Here is an 18,042-nt window from a genome sequence, read left to right as displayed (position 1 = left end):
AATAGTTAAGTAAGGCTTTGGTTGCTTTTCACCAAGGCAAACAGAAGCTTAGTTGGACAATGTAACCTGCTTTGTCCTTAGGCCGATGAAAGAGCCACTGAGAGCAAGCACAGCATCATCTCCTGCCTAATTCTTATATCTCTGTAGCGTATTTTGATACTTCAAGTTATGACAGATCAGCTCAGATGTAAATCTGTTTCTTATGACTTGAAACTACTTCCCTTAAACTAACCCAGTCAACAGTGGGGCCAAACCATCCCAACAGTTGCAACCACCCCATCCCATCCTTCAGAGCAAGCGCAGAAATACAGGTATTTTGTCCTTTGAGTGACTGCTGAATCTACATTTAGCCACATCTTCAGCTAAAAAAAAGCTGCTCCCACAAATTTACAATTCCTTTATTATGTACATACAGATATAAAAGCTCACATTTGAACAGTACTGTTCACTATATATATTCAATGTTTAAGGCTGGTGATAAAGACAGCGTAAGAGGCAGATTGCTCCAGTAATTATGTAAAATGCAGCAGGCATTTGACTCTGCAAGTTGTAACCTTTTATTTAGGTAAAGTCTTTCACAGCATACAGAGGATTTTCACACACAATGGAGATGTAGGAGGTATTTACATTCTGTTTTCTTTAATTTCTCATCTAAAACTACCTTATGTTGTTGAGGCTTTTTTTTTTTAATGGGATTTCCTTTGAAAGCTTTGCTAAAACACTTGACTTCGTTTTGGCAGCAAATGTAATCAAATCACTTCTGTTTCTGCTTTTTACGCCTTCATGCATCACCAAAACTACTGACAAAGTCACGACAAAAGACATTTAAAACCTGGTTTTGTTCTTACATTAGCTTTAACAGCATTATTGCTACTCCTTTCAATGAGGCCCCGACGGACTTCACCTCAAGTCTCCTAGGGACCATATGAAACTCTGAGGACTTGGGATGAGGATGAGGCCTCCAAGCCCAGAAGTGAAGAAGACGAGGTTCAAGGCAGGCAGAGAGGCTCAGTGTGCTCTCGAGTGTATCAGCGCTTCTTCATCCACCTGAGCCATCCCCAAGCAGTGGCTGCACTCCCAGGGATGCGCAACACACCTCACACTGCAGGGACAAACTAAAGATGCTCAAAGCTGGAAGTGAAGTATGAGTTTTGGCTAAAACCTGCTTACAAGAGTTTCCTTGCAGAGCACTTGCTAACGCCTGGGCCTGGATGTTTAAACAAGGGCTGGTCTCCCACACAGTGTCTCTTGTTCATGGCTAATCCTGCTGTGAGGTCAAATAACGCTAGCTCTGAGTCACCACAACCATCTCCAAGGCAACTGGCCGAATATACAGTGTAAACACATGATTATAGATTCAATGTTGAGTTCAGGAAGGAGGAGGAGGAGGAAGAGCTCTGCTGAAATAAGTCATGCTCTTGCTGAAATCAGAGCAGTCAGTGCGCTGAAGCAACACTGAACAAATGCACTGGTGCCAGTGAAAGACATCAAAAAGATAGCTTTTTTCCCCCCCTTTTTCTTCTCCACATTAATCCCTTCACCACTAAAGTCTCTTTCTCAGGTAGTTTCTCCAAAACAAGGTATGAATACAGAAGAGAACGTTACCCAAACGGTTACTTTACAGAAGAGATCTCGCCTCTCTCCTTGCACCATGGCTCCAGACACTGCAATCTGGCAGAAATGGGACAACCTTTCCAAGAGGCCTGTTAAATGTCTGTCTGATATGAGCTGTATTTTGGGACCCATCCCTACCTAAGCATCCCACACCACAAGATCATGACTCCAAAATAAAAAAGCCATTATAACTTCAGAAACAATTGAAAGCAATTCCCTCCTTTCCCTTTGAATCATTAATGGAGTCAGATTTCCCACTAACAGCGAATAAAGGAGCCTGAGGGAGCCCTCCCAAGTGACTCAGTTGTACTTGGAGCTTGGCTAGCAGAACAGGCAGAGCCCAGAGCATCTTCCCAGGTACTGCCTGGCAGCCACATCCACTGCTGCTCCAAGGATGTCAGGGACAGTGGTGATAAGAAAGCATCGCTCCTGCCCGGAAATCCCAGTTCCCGCACAGGCTGAAGGGGAACACTGAAGTTTTTCAGTTCCTTTCTTGGCGACAGCCACGGTCCCGAGGGGAGGTGAGGTCATTGCAAGCGGGGCTGGCAGAGCCCTGTGCCTGCCACACAAAAGCAGGGAAGGAGTCACCTCTTCTTCTGCCTGCTCTGGGAGAAAATAAGCACTAATCTGATTGATTGCACGGGGCTCTGGTCGTCAGTAACCATAAAAAGACTTCTCTTCCCAAGCCAACTAACAACCCAAACAGCACAAAAAGAAGAGGAAATGAAAAAAAACCCACAGTGGCCAACTTTTAGCCACTCATTCCAGAAGGAAAAACTCCTTAGCCCAAATTTCAATCCACGGGAATCTCTCATAAAACACTAGTTACAAGACAGATAAAAGGCAAACCTAAGAAAGACACTTTATTGCTGAAGCTATACTGTGTACAGTGAAAATGTCAGGCATTTTTCTCACACTAGTATCAATGTGCTGCATAGCAACAAGTCAGAATGAAAGGTTAATGGTAAGGACCGCAGCCTGGAACACGCTCATTCCCACGGTCCTGAAGTCACCAAAGGGAAATGCTGCACCGATCTGTTTTGCTTTGTTAGCAGTACAAAGGCTTAAAGAGAGCGGTGGGCTTTAATGTCACAACCCACCCCATCCGAACTGGGCATGCTGGAGGGATGGCACCAAGCACCATCACTGCCTGCCACAGCAAGAGCTTCAGAAAGTCTGTGTTGGCTCTGATTTAAGGGAAAAGGGTTGTATTTCACCAGGTGTACAGCAAAAACCTCGCAGAGTCAAGCAGAGCAGATCCTAAGCGTAGCTAGACCTTATATGGCTTACAGCCTTATATATAGGCTATACAGTATTTGGATAATAGCATCTCTAACCCGACAAACGTGTCTTCCATTACCTTGCTTGCATTTAAAAGCTTGCTTAACGTGTAAATTTAACTGTGTATTTTCTATAATGGAATCCCATAGTTACACATTAAACAATTGCAATCTCAGAGTCATGCAATTCCAGCAAAACCAAGCAAGAGAATTTTAAGAGGCAAAAGCACTCACGCAAACCACACATGAAAGTGAAAATGAGCAAAAAGACAACCAAGAAAACAGCATGATGCTGAAGTCCACTCGAATGAACCAAATTTCATAGGCTGATACACTGACACGCAAAGAAAGGCAATTGTTTACCAGGTGAAATGGTCTCCAGACTCCCAGGATTTATCTTTCTTGTGCTTGTGCAGTGTTGGACAGTCGACCCAGTGAAGACCAAGTAAAAAACTACATCATCTTCAACTTTATCTTCCTCAGTCAGCTGCACTGTAATTACAGAGTCACCCTAGAAAAAAAGGACACGAAACAAGGTTAAGTTTATACTCATGAGAACTGCATCATATAAAATAGAACTTCACTCCCTACAAGGCTCCTGGCTCCCTACTTGTGTGCTCCTTTCACACAACTCGGGTCCATCCTAATTTTCACATATTCAAGTCATCCTTCACATGCTTCTCAGCATCCCCGCCAGCCAACCAGCTAGAAAATATGCTGAATGCAGCTCTAGGAAGAGATGCGTAGAAATCTCAAGCGTATATTCCAAATAGTAACTTTATATGGTGAAATCACACCAAGTCATAAGCACACACCCCACACAGAGGGTTTTTATATACATACACACATGTATATACGTATCTCCCTATATATGCATACCTAAAACAACAGAATGGGGATAGCGGTCTAAAATTGCCTCTGTCTTCAGAAATTTGAACAAATTCCCTAAATCTTGCTTGAGTGTTCACATTTCCCCGGTCCAAGATAGCCACAGTGCCGACAGTTCCAGTGTAGCCAACTTAACCATTGAGCGCATCCTATCCATCATCCATAAACACACACAAAGATATGGAAGTTTCATATGCCAGATTTCTTCCGCCTCCCTTACAAAAAAACTCCAATAGCTGGCTGCACAGACAGCGGTATCTCTTCTCACTCATCTATAAGCTCACACCTTGGCGAAAAGCTTATGTTCTCAAAACCAGCAGGTCTTCAAGCCCTAAAAAGAAACCTGTCATGATACGTTGGCTGAACACTCCTGCTTTGGTTTAGGGAGGTTTTGTTTCAGTATCTCAGTATATTCTATCATTTTACTCATCTCTGCTGCAAGCAAATGACATTCCTCAAGGACACACATGGTTATCGCAGTTAACCCAGGACAGGATTCAGTAAATACACCTGCAATTCATACACCTGCATGGACAAGAACAGGAGCAATATCCTCCAATATCCTTTCATTTTCCATGGGGAAGGGAAAATAAAGAGGATGGCTTGCAGGAGGCATTTCCATTTGGTCTCACCCTACACCATTTATCTGCCTGAGGAATTATATAAACTACAACACTGAGAACAACAGGCTGCAACATGACCTTCTGCCCCTTTTCCATCAAGATCAAAACCAGTTGGATGCCGCAGTTTTACACTGGGGCTGCATTAGCCAGCTCTCTGCCACCACCCCATTAAGCATATGGTTAAGGCTGCAAATCTGGAAATGATGTTTTTATTATTGCAGATTGCATAACTCTAATCTGTATATCCAACAGAATACACATGTAGATTCATTCAAAACCTTCCTCTGGAGCTCGCTCCGTTCATCCCTTCCCTTTGTCACATACAACTACTGCAGAAAAATCCCAGGCTTCCAAGCCCTCCTGTACACCAAAGAGTGTAAGCATCACTTCCCATGCTCCGTCTCCCCCTGTTCTCCCTCATCTCAGCTCCTTTTACACCCCATCACAGCTTCCTCCTTCAAGTTCATGTCCAGTTCTCTGATCCAGCCTGTCTGGAACCTCATGCCAGGGGCAGATATGCACCTTGTTTTGATAGAAACAAGGTTTTGCAGTGCAGTACACAACCAGCCCTTGGTATTAAGAAGAAATATATGGGTAAGGATTATAAGAGACAAGAAAGAAAACCAAGAATGCCAAACAGACAAATGAAGCAGTAAGTATAGTTTGTGTTTCCAGAGGTTGCAGTTACAAATGTACATTTTAGGAAGGTCTCATGTGATAATATCAGACCAGACTCCCAGCTGGGGAGAAAGGAGCTATGTAGCATATCTTGTCTATAGTCAAGTGTTAGAATGAAAACAGGTGCAAAAAGAAATAAATCAAGCTTTAAATTCAAGCATGACCAGTTCACATGCTGAGTTGGAAACTAAATATTCCATTTCAAGCAAAAGGATCCAGTTTTGAGCGGATGTTCAAAAAACCCAGAGCTGGAGCTTTAACCCACAAATCCTTTGTGCTTTGGTTTTTACATCCGTCTTTGTTCAAACTGTTTCTCCCTTAAGGCATGAACATACAAAGTACTTAAACAGACTTGAAATGCAGGCAACATTTCAGGATGCCCATCAACAGGGCTGATGGTTTAAAGAGGTATCTGGTAAAGGAGAGTTTTCTTTCATTTAACTCCGAAATCAAACTCAGCTACTGCTATTCTGGTGAAACGAAAGCCAACCCGCACAAGGTGCGCGTGAGAAGGCACATGTCTGTCCATGTGAACTACTCACATTTCAAGGAAAAGCAATTTAATTTGCAGCATTACTGCGAAGTCTAATTTATATATTTTGTTACTGACAAAACCCCATGCATATACACATAAGAAACCTCAACACCAGAGGTTCCATGTAACCTGAAATCTGTCTAAGCCAAGATTTTAAAAATGATAGCTGAACTTCCTATATAGAAGCAACAGATAGCTAAATAAACAGACAGAACGCATATATACCTGATGTAATTTTGAAGGTGACCCTGCTTTGGAGGGTGGTCAGACCAGCCATCCTTTCCCACCACACTGTACCACTCTTTGCATGTTAATTCAGTTTATTACAGTTACTGTTTAAGTCAAGGGGAGCACAAATTATCATCAGCTGATATCAGGTTAAGAGGCTCTTCAGCTGCATCCAAGTAGCACTTTATAGTGGGATGGTCTCCCGTACCTCACTCCTTCCTTCTCTTCTGGAGGACACTACAGCAAAAGACTGAAGCGGAACACCCAATATCTTTATTATAACTGAGCATGTTCTGTTTGTTTTCTTTTTACTTGAAGTTTTAAGTTGTCTTCCAACACCTTCAGCAAGACCAAGAATGTGACACCTAATTCTTGTGTGCTTCAGTTTCTTTACAGGCTGTACTGTGCCTGGTACAGCTCACTGTGCATGATGTGACCTGAGACTCCCGAAGTAAAAGAGCAAAGCACTAAATAAGACCGTCCTCCTTCAACACACATTCTTTGTTTCCCTTTTATTAACAATGTTGTTGTCTACTGCCCATTTTAATTTGATTTTTAAAAGCTATATTCAAGTAACATTTAATTGGAAAGGAAATAACGTACAGAACAAACCCTTTTCTTTCCAAGATTTTTGGAGTTAAAGAAAATCAATTGCAAATGCAGACAAATTCCTCCAACCCACACAGAAGTCTTTCCAACAGCCCTATTGCATTCAGTCTCCAAAAACATTTTAATTGAAGTATGTTTACCTTTATTCATTTAATATTGTCCAAAAAATGTCATCTGTTCAGCATCACTGCCACACAAGGTGGTTATTATAACCCTTCTTTCATCCCGAATGGCTAGAAATGGGAGGCCAGCCTGCCAATATCCCTTTGGTGAAAGTACAGACAGATCAAAGCTATTCTCTGGAATGCTCCAACAAATAAGAATAATTTAATTTCAAAACTAGTTTGGATCGACTAATATTTACTTGGCTTAAAGCCCATTGGAAATGAAAACATTCCATTTTGGTCCATTCATGAAGGAGGTCACCCTCTCCCTCGTTCAGATCTGAAAATCTCTGGTTTCAGGGAGCTGAAACGGGACATAAAGAAGGTGGCCGTGGTTCTTTCACTCTATTCCTTTCCTCAAACCAAAGGAGAAAGCAGGTTTGCTTTGCCAACGGATGGATGCACTGGAAAGCCAAGCCTGACCTTGGGCTTTTAACTACTATAAAACAATTCAGAAAGGGATTTGAGAGTGGCACGTCTCTGAACCTTGGGTTTAGTAAGGGCAGCAGAAATGCAATTATCCCTAAAAAAGCCAAATGCTGTTACTAGGTCTAAAACCCAACACTAGATTGACAACACACCTGTTTGTCAGCAGATTTTCCTGGCATTAGGACAATTCCACCTTCTTAGGTATTTACTTTTCCAGTGCTGCAGTTAAAGGCACACGGATTATGTGAAAGCAAAGCTCAAGCAACTGAGTAATCATTTCTTCTTTCTCAGACTTGGTTTCTGTGCCTGTTAAAACGAACTATTTACCTTCAAAGGCTTTTCTTTCCCTTAATAAATGGCCTCAGCATTATTTGGAAGAGACGATGAAGCGAAAATCCTTAAGCTCCAAAGAATTAATATCACTTATACTATTAACTCAAAAATACCACCCACCTTCCATAAAGAAGTAATTGTTTTAAACATGTAAAGACATCTTTCTTTTCCACTTCAGGCTCTGGAAATCTGGGACTGGGGAACCGGGCCTCATATCAGTTCTACTAACAGCAGGTAGAAATGATACGTGCATTTCTCTACAATGGACTACGAAGGGGGAAAAAAAAAGTATTCTTAGCATGCTGGCTATCAAATTTTAAAGTTTCTAAAAAAAAAAAAAAACCCAAAACACTAAAAAAAAAAACCCCACCAAAACCACCCCAGAAAAAGCCAAGCCGTACTTTTATAGCTGAAGCATGTGATTTCTAAGCTGGGTTTTCCCCCCATGGGTCATAGTGGGAATTCTGAAGTACATTACCTAACCTACTAACCACCCAACTCTGGCCTCCCCACACGCACAGAGTCTAAAAACACTTATGAAAATGAAGCATGTATTAGACAGCATTACTTGAGCCTTCTGCTTTTAATGAGAACATACTAACCACCACGATTTGTTCTAAACAGAAAAGCAGAATTGCTGCTGATGACCACTGCCATCTCTGCCTGTTTTTTCATGCAGGAAGAACACAGCAAGTGCAATCCTACTGAATGTAAAGTCCACACATTAGAGACTCGGATGCAAGGGAAGAAACCTGCCTCCCAATGTATTTTCTTCTAAGAGCTGCTGTAGACGTCAGCGCTGTGATGCTTCATTAAAGAGGCTGGATTAGGTGGTGGATTAGATGAGTAAATTTAACTTGCCACCGTAACAAGTTTTGTTTTGTTTCCGCTATTCATAACATGAATCAGATGCTTGTTGGGTCATTGCTTATTGCATTATGCTGGGACACAAAAGGAGAGACAGGCTTTTGAAACACTTTCTCCCTCTCAGTCCCTTTAGAAAGCTCTAAATAGCTCCCAAGAGAGTGGCACTGTACCCAGGACTGCACAAAATCACAGTTGTGGTTTCTTCCTCCACCTTCAAGGAATCCAGGCTCATTGATATCTCTATTTATTCAGTTTTAGATGGAATTTGACTTGCTAGTGCTCAATACAGAGTACACAGATCAGGCTGTAATTACAGCAGGAGGCAAGTCCTTTCACATCCCTGCACTTCGAGTTCCCCCATCAATGAAACGGTTCAAATACACCAAGTACTTTTTATCCCAATGGCTTTTAAAGGAAAAGCTGCCTTTTCAATCATATGACGTTCTCCTTGGACAGCATGCAGGACTGACAATAATTAAGTTAGAAAAAAAACCTCAAAGGAGAAGTTGAGACAATTACACCTCAAACTGAGAGCTGCAGAATACTCTGAGATCAGCTGGAGGATGAAAAAGGCAACTGCAAGGCAGCTTTAGAAAATGCAGAAGTCATCCTGCATGAAAAGGGTAAAATATACTTGTTTAGATGTTCAGTGATCCATTACCATTTACCTCTACCACCACACAAGACCAACAGCTAAGATTTTGCTCCCAGGGTCCCCTGTCTCAGCTGAGCATCTTGGAAGATCCCTCCCATCCAAGGTTACCTTGGGTTGGTGCAAACATGTTTAACCCCCTGGAGAGGCACATCTGGAAATGACACCTGCACCACATGGACGGTTTTCATGCAGAACAAAACCAGGTGCAGCCACAGGGGCTCCTAACTGCAAATGGAGATGGGGGTTTGGGCAACTATTTTTAGAGCAAACATGGCAGTGCTCTCACCTCCTGGAATAACCCTTTTGATTGAGAAAGGCTTGGGTCCCCGTTTTTCCAGGTCTAAGCACTCCGGCTGGTCAGCTGTGATACAGGCACGAAGGGCTATCATTGCTGGCTCATAAACCCAAGTGATGCTCTCTTCCCATGGCAAGAAAATAACATACATCCAGCAAGCTCTTCCAGACTGCTATTCCCAGGTTAATAGAAGCAGAGGAGCAGCAAAACCCTAAGAGTTATAATCTGGGGATGGGCCCTACCTTCAAAACATCCAGCTAAGTCCCCTTCCCTCCCTACCTTAGCACGATGTGAGTTTTTCAGTGGACCTCACTTAATCTGGAGCACATTTTCTCTCATGGGAACATCAACAGGGTTTCTAAATTGCCTCCTGGTACTTTGCTCCTAGATGCTGCAACGCCACAGCTTGAACCATCCATGCCCTTTTGCAGATGTGGCCATTTACCCTGGAGCTCCCAGCACATGTATATAAAAGGAACGGACTGTGGGAGGAGGTGAATGGTACAGGGAGATAAAAGCAGTCATTACAGACATCCTCAATTTCACAGGTATGTATTGACTCGGAGCAGCATTCAGGGAAGAAAGAAATCACATCAAACACAGTCTGTTCTGCAGAGCTCCAGTCCCAGAAACAAAGGTAGGGCTGTGAAATCTGTCTGAACATGAGCAGCTCTAGATATCCCTGCTCGCCTGGAGATATCCCCCTTGATAAAGGCAGTGACCTGGGTCAGGAGCGTGGGGAAAGATGGATGTTGTTCAGGGTGGAGTGCTACAGCCTCCTGCAGATAAAAGCTCCAGGGAGAGACTCCAGAAATAAACAGGATGGCAAGCTGCCAAGTTTGGGGCAGATATGGGTCCGTTTTCATAGTCAATGACTTCAAACGTCTTGATCTTAAAGGAGCATAAAGCAGAGATTTTTTCGTCTTAAATTAACATAACCAACCACAATACAAAAGACGACAACAAGAACGACTCCAATGGTCTAGAAAATAAAAAGATCAATCTCCAGTCTTAACTTTATTTCCTTTTTAAATTAAAAGCAATGCTATTATTTCTGCCAGCAAAAGGTTTCAGGTTAACAGCATGGATACTGAGCCCCTCAGTGATGAGCAAGACAGATTTTGCAAAGCTGCCTCTTACCCTTAGGAAAAAACTGTTGTAGAAAGTAATGTTTTGTCAGAGGCCACCAAAAGAGCACAATGATGGTACATGCTTTTTTGTCAGCTCACACAGCAACTCAAGGTGATGTCTTCCATATTTCATTAATGCTGCACTAAGCCAAACGATCTCCTCTTCCAACAGTAGCCACAAAGCCATGACTGAAACACTAAGATACATGCAAAATAGCTTTCTTCACTTTCTTCCCCCAAAGGTGAGACAGAATTTGGTCCAAGAGTAAGATTAGCTTAGCACACTGACGGATAAAGAAGGGGGCAAGCAGGAATACAGAGTCAAAAGAGCATTTAGTTAAGACTCTTTGGATAGAAGGAAATGTGGGAAAAGACGGACATCTATGATAAACAGCCCTGAACTGACGCCTCCAGGCCCAAGCTGTCTCCCACAGATCCATCCTGAGCATGACCTGTGCTCAAAACACAGCATGGGTGCCCTTGACTTGCCTGTCTGCAGAGCCAGCATCATTATAGCCAAGTATGACACAATCTCACAGCCAGGCCATGTCCAAGGCCACTCCAGTGTCTAATCCTGCAGAAGGTCTTATTTGCAGAGAGATAAATGGTCTGAGGAGAGCAAGGGGTGGACTTCCTACCCTAAACCAATGCAAACAACACAAACTCTTGCAGAAATGGGTACACTTGAGGAAATCCATTGCTAGCAGCTCACATCCTTTAACAGAGCATGTCCCTGTCAGTCTCCAAAGCAATCACAGCTCACAGATGAACCTTTACAGAGTGTCAAGATGCTGTTGCAAGTATTACACACATATTAACTCAGGCACCTTGTAGGAAATCTCTACAATAGAAAAATACATCAAATAACAGGATCTTGTTAATGGCAAAGAGACACGAGTGATCTTTACAGGTACATCTTCATGACATACCACTTCGCTACACAGAGCAAGAGCGGTTATTAGATTGGGCTGTTAATAGCTGTATCGTTGCCTTAGCATGGGGCTCCACATGCTCTGCAGCACTTATGTTACCAACACTTATTCAGAGCATGCTTAGTGCATCAGGTCACTGCCACACTGTGCTATGCAGACAGCCTTCACAAAACTACACAGCCAAGGTCATGTCCAATCATTTTTAGCACTCAGTAAGAAGTGATAAAATTAACAATAAAATTAAGAGGAAAAAAATCAAAATTAAGGAGAAAAACAGAAAGATGGGAAAAGTGCCATTCACTATTTGTGTTATATATCTAAGGAGAAACTGCTATAACTTTACTGTTAGTCTGAAACTGGCAGTAGAAATAATTATTTTCTTTCATTTATTTGGGCAGTTTAGTGTTAGACCATTCATTTAAAACATTCTGTGCCTGCTGTTCTCAGTCACCATTGCCTGAATAAGTAAGTATTGACAGTAACCCCTAATTTCTTCCAGTTCAAGCTCCGCATGGCTCTGGTACAGAGAAGGAAAAGGAATGGAGGCACACAAGCAGTAACACACCAGGGACTGTCCTCTAAACTATGCAAATCTCTGTGTAGTGCCACCACATGAAGACAAGATGGAGGAATTTCTCTATGGCAGAATATCCCCTCCAGTACCATCCCGTTTCCATAAATATTGATCTTACTGTTACGGGTTTTTCTCAGAAACTGCTACAACCAATTCCTATAAAACACATCCAAATTGATGGCCGCATCCTAAAGCCCCGTCTGTTCTTTACTACACTTAGAGAACTGAACCAGGCAATTTTATTACCAGCTGTTTCAGTGATTGATAGCATTTCCTGCTAATTACTCATTGTAGCAATAACAACAGAATTGTTGTGCTTGGGAGAAATAGCGGGCAGCCTGAATGTATTCAGTGACTAACAGAACTGCAGCTATTCTCCTGGCACCAGAGAGGCGGAGAGAGTCACAGTTCCTGGAAGATAAAGTACATATGATGACACATTATTTGAAACAGTCGCCTGTCATAGGGTTATTTTCACAAACAGCCTTGAGGTGTCTTTAAAGGGAGAAAGAAAATCAGGTTTGAGCAGAACACAGGAGAAGAGAAGGATGGTGTCTTCCTGGTACTTCAGCCTCCTCTAGAGCAAAACCTTTGAAGACAGAGAGCTCTGAGTGTGTTTCAGGGCATTCATGTTCATTTTCCTGCCAGTCTTCAAAGATTTCACAACTATAGTACTTAGAGCTACTGTAATGACCGAGGCACTTTTTAAAGTGACATTTTTTGCCATTAAAGAATGGAAACCATTATAACCAGTATCTTACTGAAGAAATATGCTCCACATCCACAAATACCAGACAGATGAAGCGCCTGCAATGCTCAAAAGAAACAGGTTGAAACAACTCTACAAACACAGGCAGCCCTGCAGACAGCAGCACTGAAAATGCGTCCTGCAACAGAACAGCCACATGATGGCAGTGCACAGCATCTATCTTAGCACAGAACAATTACTCAGTTTATTTGATTTTCCACTTAAACACAAGATGGAATTGCTCCACCGAGCAAGGCAGAGGACGAGGATTTGCAGAGACACCACGTGCAGCACAACCTTCAGAAGCAGACAGGAGGCAGTGCAGGAAGAGTGCAGGAGATTTGAGGGGTTATTTGGAAAGGAAATCAAATCAGTGTCTTCCAAACCACTTACTCTCACTTGAGCTTTGCTGTCAGAACTGCCTCTATTCTAACAAAATGACTGTCAGCACTTTGTGACAGGAAATAAAGCAGGGACATGTAACTTGATGAATGAGATGGGAAATTTGTTTTGCCATTCTAAATGTAACAAGAATATCTATGAATATAAATACATTCCACAAAGGAAGAGCAGTTGAAGAGCATTTTCATCCTTTTAAACATCAAGCCCTGATTTTTGTTGCATATTACTCCTGAAAGGAGGGGAGGTAACACTGTCAGCCACTGCTGGGGATGGGACACAGTCTATGAGCATCTTTCCAGATATTAACACATCACTATAAGAAATATAGAACCCTAAATTCAGAGCCCAAGCATGTAATAATGCTTTAATATAACTCCAAGTGTGACAATATAAGGATTCTTTTTGCAGTTTCAGAAAATAAGCCGAACCAATCTAATATCTCCCCCAAAGAGATTGCGGTCTCTGCTGCTTTCTCACCTCCACCCCTACTCTGTACCAGCTCCAGCATCTTTCTTCTGGACACACATAATGCTGCAAAAGTGCTAAGTCAAGGGCAGCATTTCAGGTAAGTGCTCCAGACTTTAAGCTAGACCATTTGTTGTCTACCGGCACATTCATACCCACAAAACAGGATCACAGAAGAAAAGATCACAGGATCAAAGAAGAAAAGAAATAGGTAATTATGGGAGGAGGGCTTTGAACCCAAGTCACCAACATTTGTAGTTTCAGATAATACAGAAGAAAGGGCCTCTGAGCTCCAATTCCATCAGTGGCATATCATGGAGAAAGCTGATGCTGACGGTCAGGCAGCCCCTTTCAACTTCTCCAGCCAAAGCTGCCTTCAGCAAATGCACAGAAGTGACCATTTCACAAAGAGTCCCGTACTAACATTGCACAAATCTCATGAGCTAGTGAACACCTTACTTAAGAGGAGCAAGACAAGAGAACTGTCTCACAATAACCAAACTGTGCAACCCAAAGTCTTCATTTAGGTACCTGGGAAGTGAGAAGCAGCAGGCAGCTTGCCAGAGCATGGTACAGAGCTTGGGGGACAGCTGCCAGATACCCACTGCAACAGAAGGGCATGGCTTCTTGTATGATGTAGACCAGAATTTGGGAAGTGGAGGATGAAAAGAATCTGGATCAAGGATGTAAATGACAAACTTCACAGATGAGGTCAAGCACAGTTTAGCGAGGAAACCATTTTGCCTGCAGAATGAAAGCAGAACCAGACAAGTTGCAATGTGCTCCTCAAAACATCAGTTTATTCAAGCACCCAATTGACTTAAAACTTGTTCTTCCACAAGCAACACAAGCAAATATTTGTAAATTATTTGTAGAAGGTGCTTAGAGGCCTTCCACTCATTCATAATTCAAAGATATTTTGAAGGTGGGGCAGAAAGCTGGTTTGTTATTAAGAAGAAATCAAGCACCCAACAAATAAAAGACAAGAGGTTTATCAGATGCTCTCACCACAGAGCTGAACTGAACATCAAGGCTGGTTCTCCCCTTGCCTAAGGACCTCCATAGAAAGACAGGGCTTATGTAGAGTGATTTTCATGAGAAACTCCCACATCAAAAGCATGTGAAGTATGTTCTACTTTTTCTGTTGGACTGACCTCAGGTATTCAGGCATCCCAGCAGACTTTGTCACCATAGATGCCACTAAGCAAATAAAGTCAGCATTAGTAGAAAAGTAACTAAACCACATCTGCCAACCTCATGACAACATCTCACTGTAAGATTCTAAGGCATTCCATTTTGCCCTTTTGTTCCTTAGGAAGAGAATGATGATCACTCATTACCTAGCACACAACAGTGCATAAGTCACACCTGAGATGGTTCCAGTCAAGGTAACAAGTCGGCTGCCACCTTACCTGCACAACACCTCACTGCACTCACAGACATGAGGAACTCCAGCACTTGGGACAGACACTGCTGCAGTAAGCCGTAAGCTTTCTGTATGGTCAACTTCCTTTAACCCTTTCATATTTATTCAAAAGAGGTTTCTTTCTTAGAACATGAACATCAGAGGTTATCACAACAGGCTTTGTTTTCAGGACTACACACGCACTTCAGCAGGGCATCATACTGTGTGAAATATGCAAGTGGGTGAAATATACTGTAATCATTATCCTTTTTGTCCCATTTCAGATTAAAGCAGGACACATTGGGAAACCTACAGGAGAGGTTCATTCATTAACAGAAGAGAGGACCTACTGTACCCAAACCCCAGGTTATATTATGAGAGGGTCAATGCATTCTTTCTGAGGCTTTTGAAGTTCATGCTTCATTAAGCTGTGTGACATTTTGGCTTGGAAGTGGGAGCTCTCATCTCTATCAAAACTCTCCTTGAAAATCTCTGCAAGTTACACAGCTCCTAAGTGCCAGTTTATGCAAGAGACTCCATCCCCAGACCTGATTAAAGACCAAAGTCAATGGAAGTGGTTTTATCAATTAAGTGTTTGCCCTCCCATGCAATCACCAGTTATGACACATTTTGTCACTCTAAATAACGTGGGCACACCTTAGACAAACCATGCAGAGGAGGAGCGCTGTGATTTAAAACAAGTTTGTTCCTTTTAATCAAAAAGGAAAAAGGAAGAAAGTTTGCAGCAATACATCATGGCTCTCCAGCTGCTAATCTTTTCCACTTCACACCCACTGATCATTATCACCATGAAAAAAACATTCCCCTCTTAAAGGCAGATCTAAGGTTGTAGCCTTGGTAGTAATCAAGCAAAGATGACACTTGATGCTTCCCAGCTCCTTCCCTGCATATAACCTCAGTCCTTTCCCAGCACATTCATACCCAATACTGCTTTCAGATTATTCTTCTATAAAAGAAAACTAGCACTGATTTCAGAGTGGCAGGAGATGCAACTGGGTTAGAAGAACAATCAATAGCATTGCAAAGATCCTGTAACTACCAGAAGCTGAAATCAGAATTCATGCAGGTGACTTTTGAAGTAAGATTTTTCAGGACATTGTATGCAGTTGAAAACTTGACCTTGATCATTTACTCACATGCACTCTCTATTTATTAAACTTTGGTTGGAAACAGGGACACAGCTTGTGATTCCTTGATCCTGCTGTAATTAAATCTCCTGCTGAATACTCTGCTGGACTCCCAATTAATGGTAGCATTTATAAAAGATCAACACTTCACCTTTACAAAGCTCTTTCCCGTTTTCCTTCTCTTGCCTGGCCGTTAGCAACAGTTGAGTTTAAGCTAAGAGACTAATTTAAACTATTTCATTTACAAACAGAGAACTTTATGAATCACAACAATAAAAAGGTCACTTAATAATAAACCTCCTTCACTCTGAGCACTGCTAGCCCTTTTTTTCCCTATCCGCATACTCCTTAATGATCTGGATATTCCTATAATACATTGACAACATCTAGCAAGTACCTTACAAGTTGAAAATGTGACTCTTTCTGGTAGAGATACACAACTTCTATGGAAAGGTGATCATCAGTGAGGTCATTTCAAGTACTTAATAAAAACAAACAGAACTGAAGCTCCTGAATTCTCACCTCCCATCAACCAAAGACTTCTACAACTCTCTCATTCCCATTCCTGACAGGAAGTGGTAGAGTTTGTTCCTTCAGTTTGAGACCTGGCTTCCCAGGCAGCACAGAAATAAGGTTGAAACACTGTCCTTCATCCACTATGCTGTGCTTGGTAAGAGTTCCCGTATCAATGGGACAGCATTGAAATACAAGAGGGATGTGGGTAGAGCTGGTTTTGGATTTGCTCCAATTTTGTTGTGTTTGATCTCACAACAGAGATGTTGTTCATCAACAGAGATGTTCCCAACTGCAGTCGGAGACAGGCAACCAAAGGACTGTCCAGCTACACAGACTTTTTTGCACATTCTACAGAAAAATGCACGTGAAGAAATCAAAGTATCCGAAGGACTTCGTATAACAGAGCCCCTTTTCCACAGAGTATCTGCAGCTGCCCCAAAGACTATGTAAAGCATGATCCATGTAATTACACACTTGGAAGAAAACAACTCATGAGAACAGCAGCAACAGAAATCAGATACACTCAATCCAGCCAAGTGACAGTTGCTTTTTGTAACCGTGACCTGTGCTAGTGAAAAGTTGGGAGGTAAAGCTCATTCTCTGTTAAAACCCTCCCAATGCTATAATGATTACAGCTCTAGAGACCATCCCTGCATTAGTCAAGCTTGTACCACAAAGTTTAAGACCACTGCTGCAATAAGGAGAACTCAAACCCTCATCATCACAATTACGTGAACCACAGGAGACCTTGTCCATGACTTCCCCACTCTACTATCCCACTTCTTCAGAACATCACTGCTAGCAGCAAGATAGCCGCTCATGTCAGTACCCCATGGAGATACCTGAAGAATGAGGAAGTGGGTTGCAACAGCTTTATTTCAAATTCATACCACAATATTAAGCCACCGACTCTGCAAAGTAACACTGCCTTTTATGAAGGCAATTATGTGTTGACAGTGGGATAGCTGCTTGACCTACAGCCTGTTTAAACACCGGCATTAACGGTATCAACACCACGGTGAACCTTCCCTGTGCTATATTGAGGAACACTTTGCTTCCCTATCTCTCCTGGCATGAGCTCCTCTGCCCCATGACTGTGTCATTGGGAGCTGCACCAAGCTCAGGGGCCAGGATTGCTCCTTAAACAGCATTAACGGCAGGTAACGAACAGCTCTGGGTGAGAGATATGATACTTCTGGGGGGACCAACTGAACAAGCCAGGGGCCAGTAGTTTGCAGAGGAAAGGCTCAGCTCTTGTCCCAGTCCAAACCTGCAGCACCATAGCACAACTCCAGCTTCTGCAACCTCATTAACCAGGGAACAATCAGACTTAAATGGGACAAGACACATACAAACACAAAACCACCATACTTATTATGTGTTTTCTACCTAATCTCTTAATCTTTACACTTACAAAGGGCTCACAAACTCTGCAGAAGCAGGACAGCTGATATTTATAGAAGAAACAAAGTCCAAGCAGCCAAAAGACGGTACCAAGGATGCAGTAGGTGGGCTTCCCTCTAT

General features: G+C 42.4%; 1 protein-coding gene across 9 annotated transcripts in view; it reads right to left on the bottom strand.

The window, feature by feature from the left end:
• AKAP13 (A-kinase anchoring protein 13) overlaps window positions 1–18,042 on the bottom strand; it is a 212,980-nt gene that overhangs the window by 131,725 nt on the left and 63,213 nt on the right. For all 9 annotated transcript variants that reach the window (XM_065688843.1, XM_065688844.1, XM_065688842.1 and 6 more), the window contains one exon: window positions 3,258–3,405. In XM_065688843.1, coding sequence (XP_065544915.1) covers window positions 3,258–3,405 — 148 coding nt within the window. The remainder of the gene's footprint in view (window positions 1–3,257; window positions 3,406–18,042) is intronic.

The sequence above is a fragment of the Lathamus discolor genome, chromosome 8, assembly GCF_037157495.1.
Source record: "Lathamus discolor isolate bLatDis1 chromosome 8, bLatDis1.hap1, whole genome shotgun sequence".
In the NCBI taxonomy this organism is placed as follows: Eukaryota; Metazoa; Chordata; class Aves; order Psittaciformes; family Psittacidae; genus Lathamus; species Lathamus discolor.
This window is presented reverse-complemented; position numbering and strand designations above follow the sequence as displayed.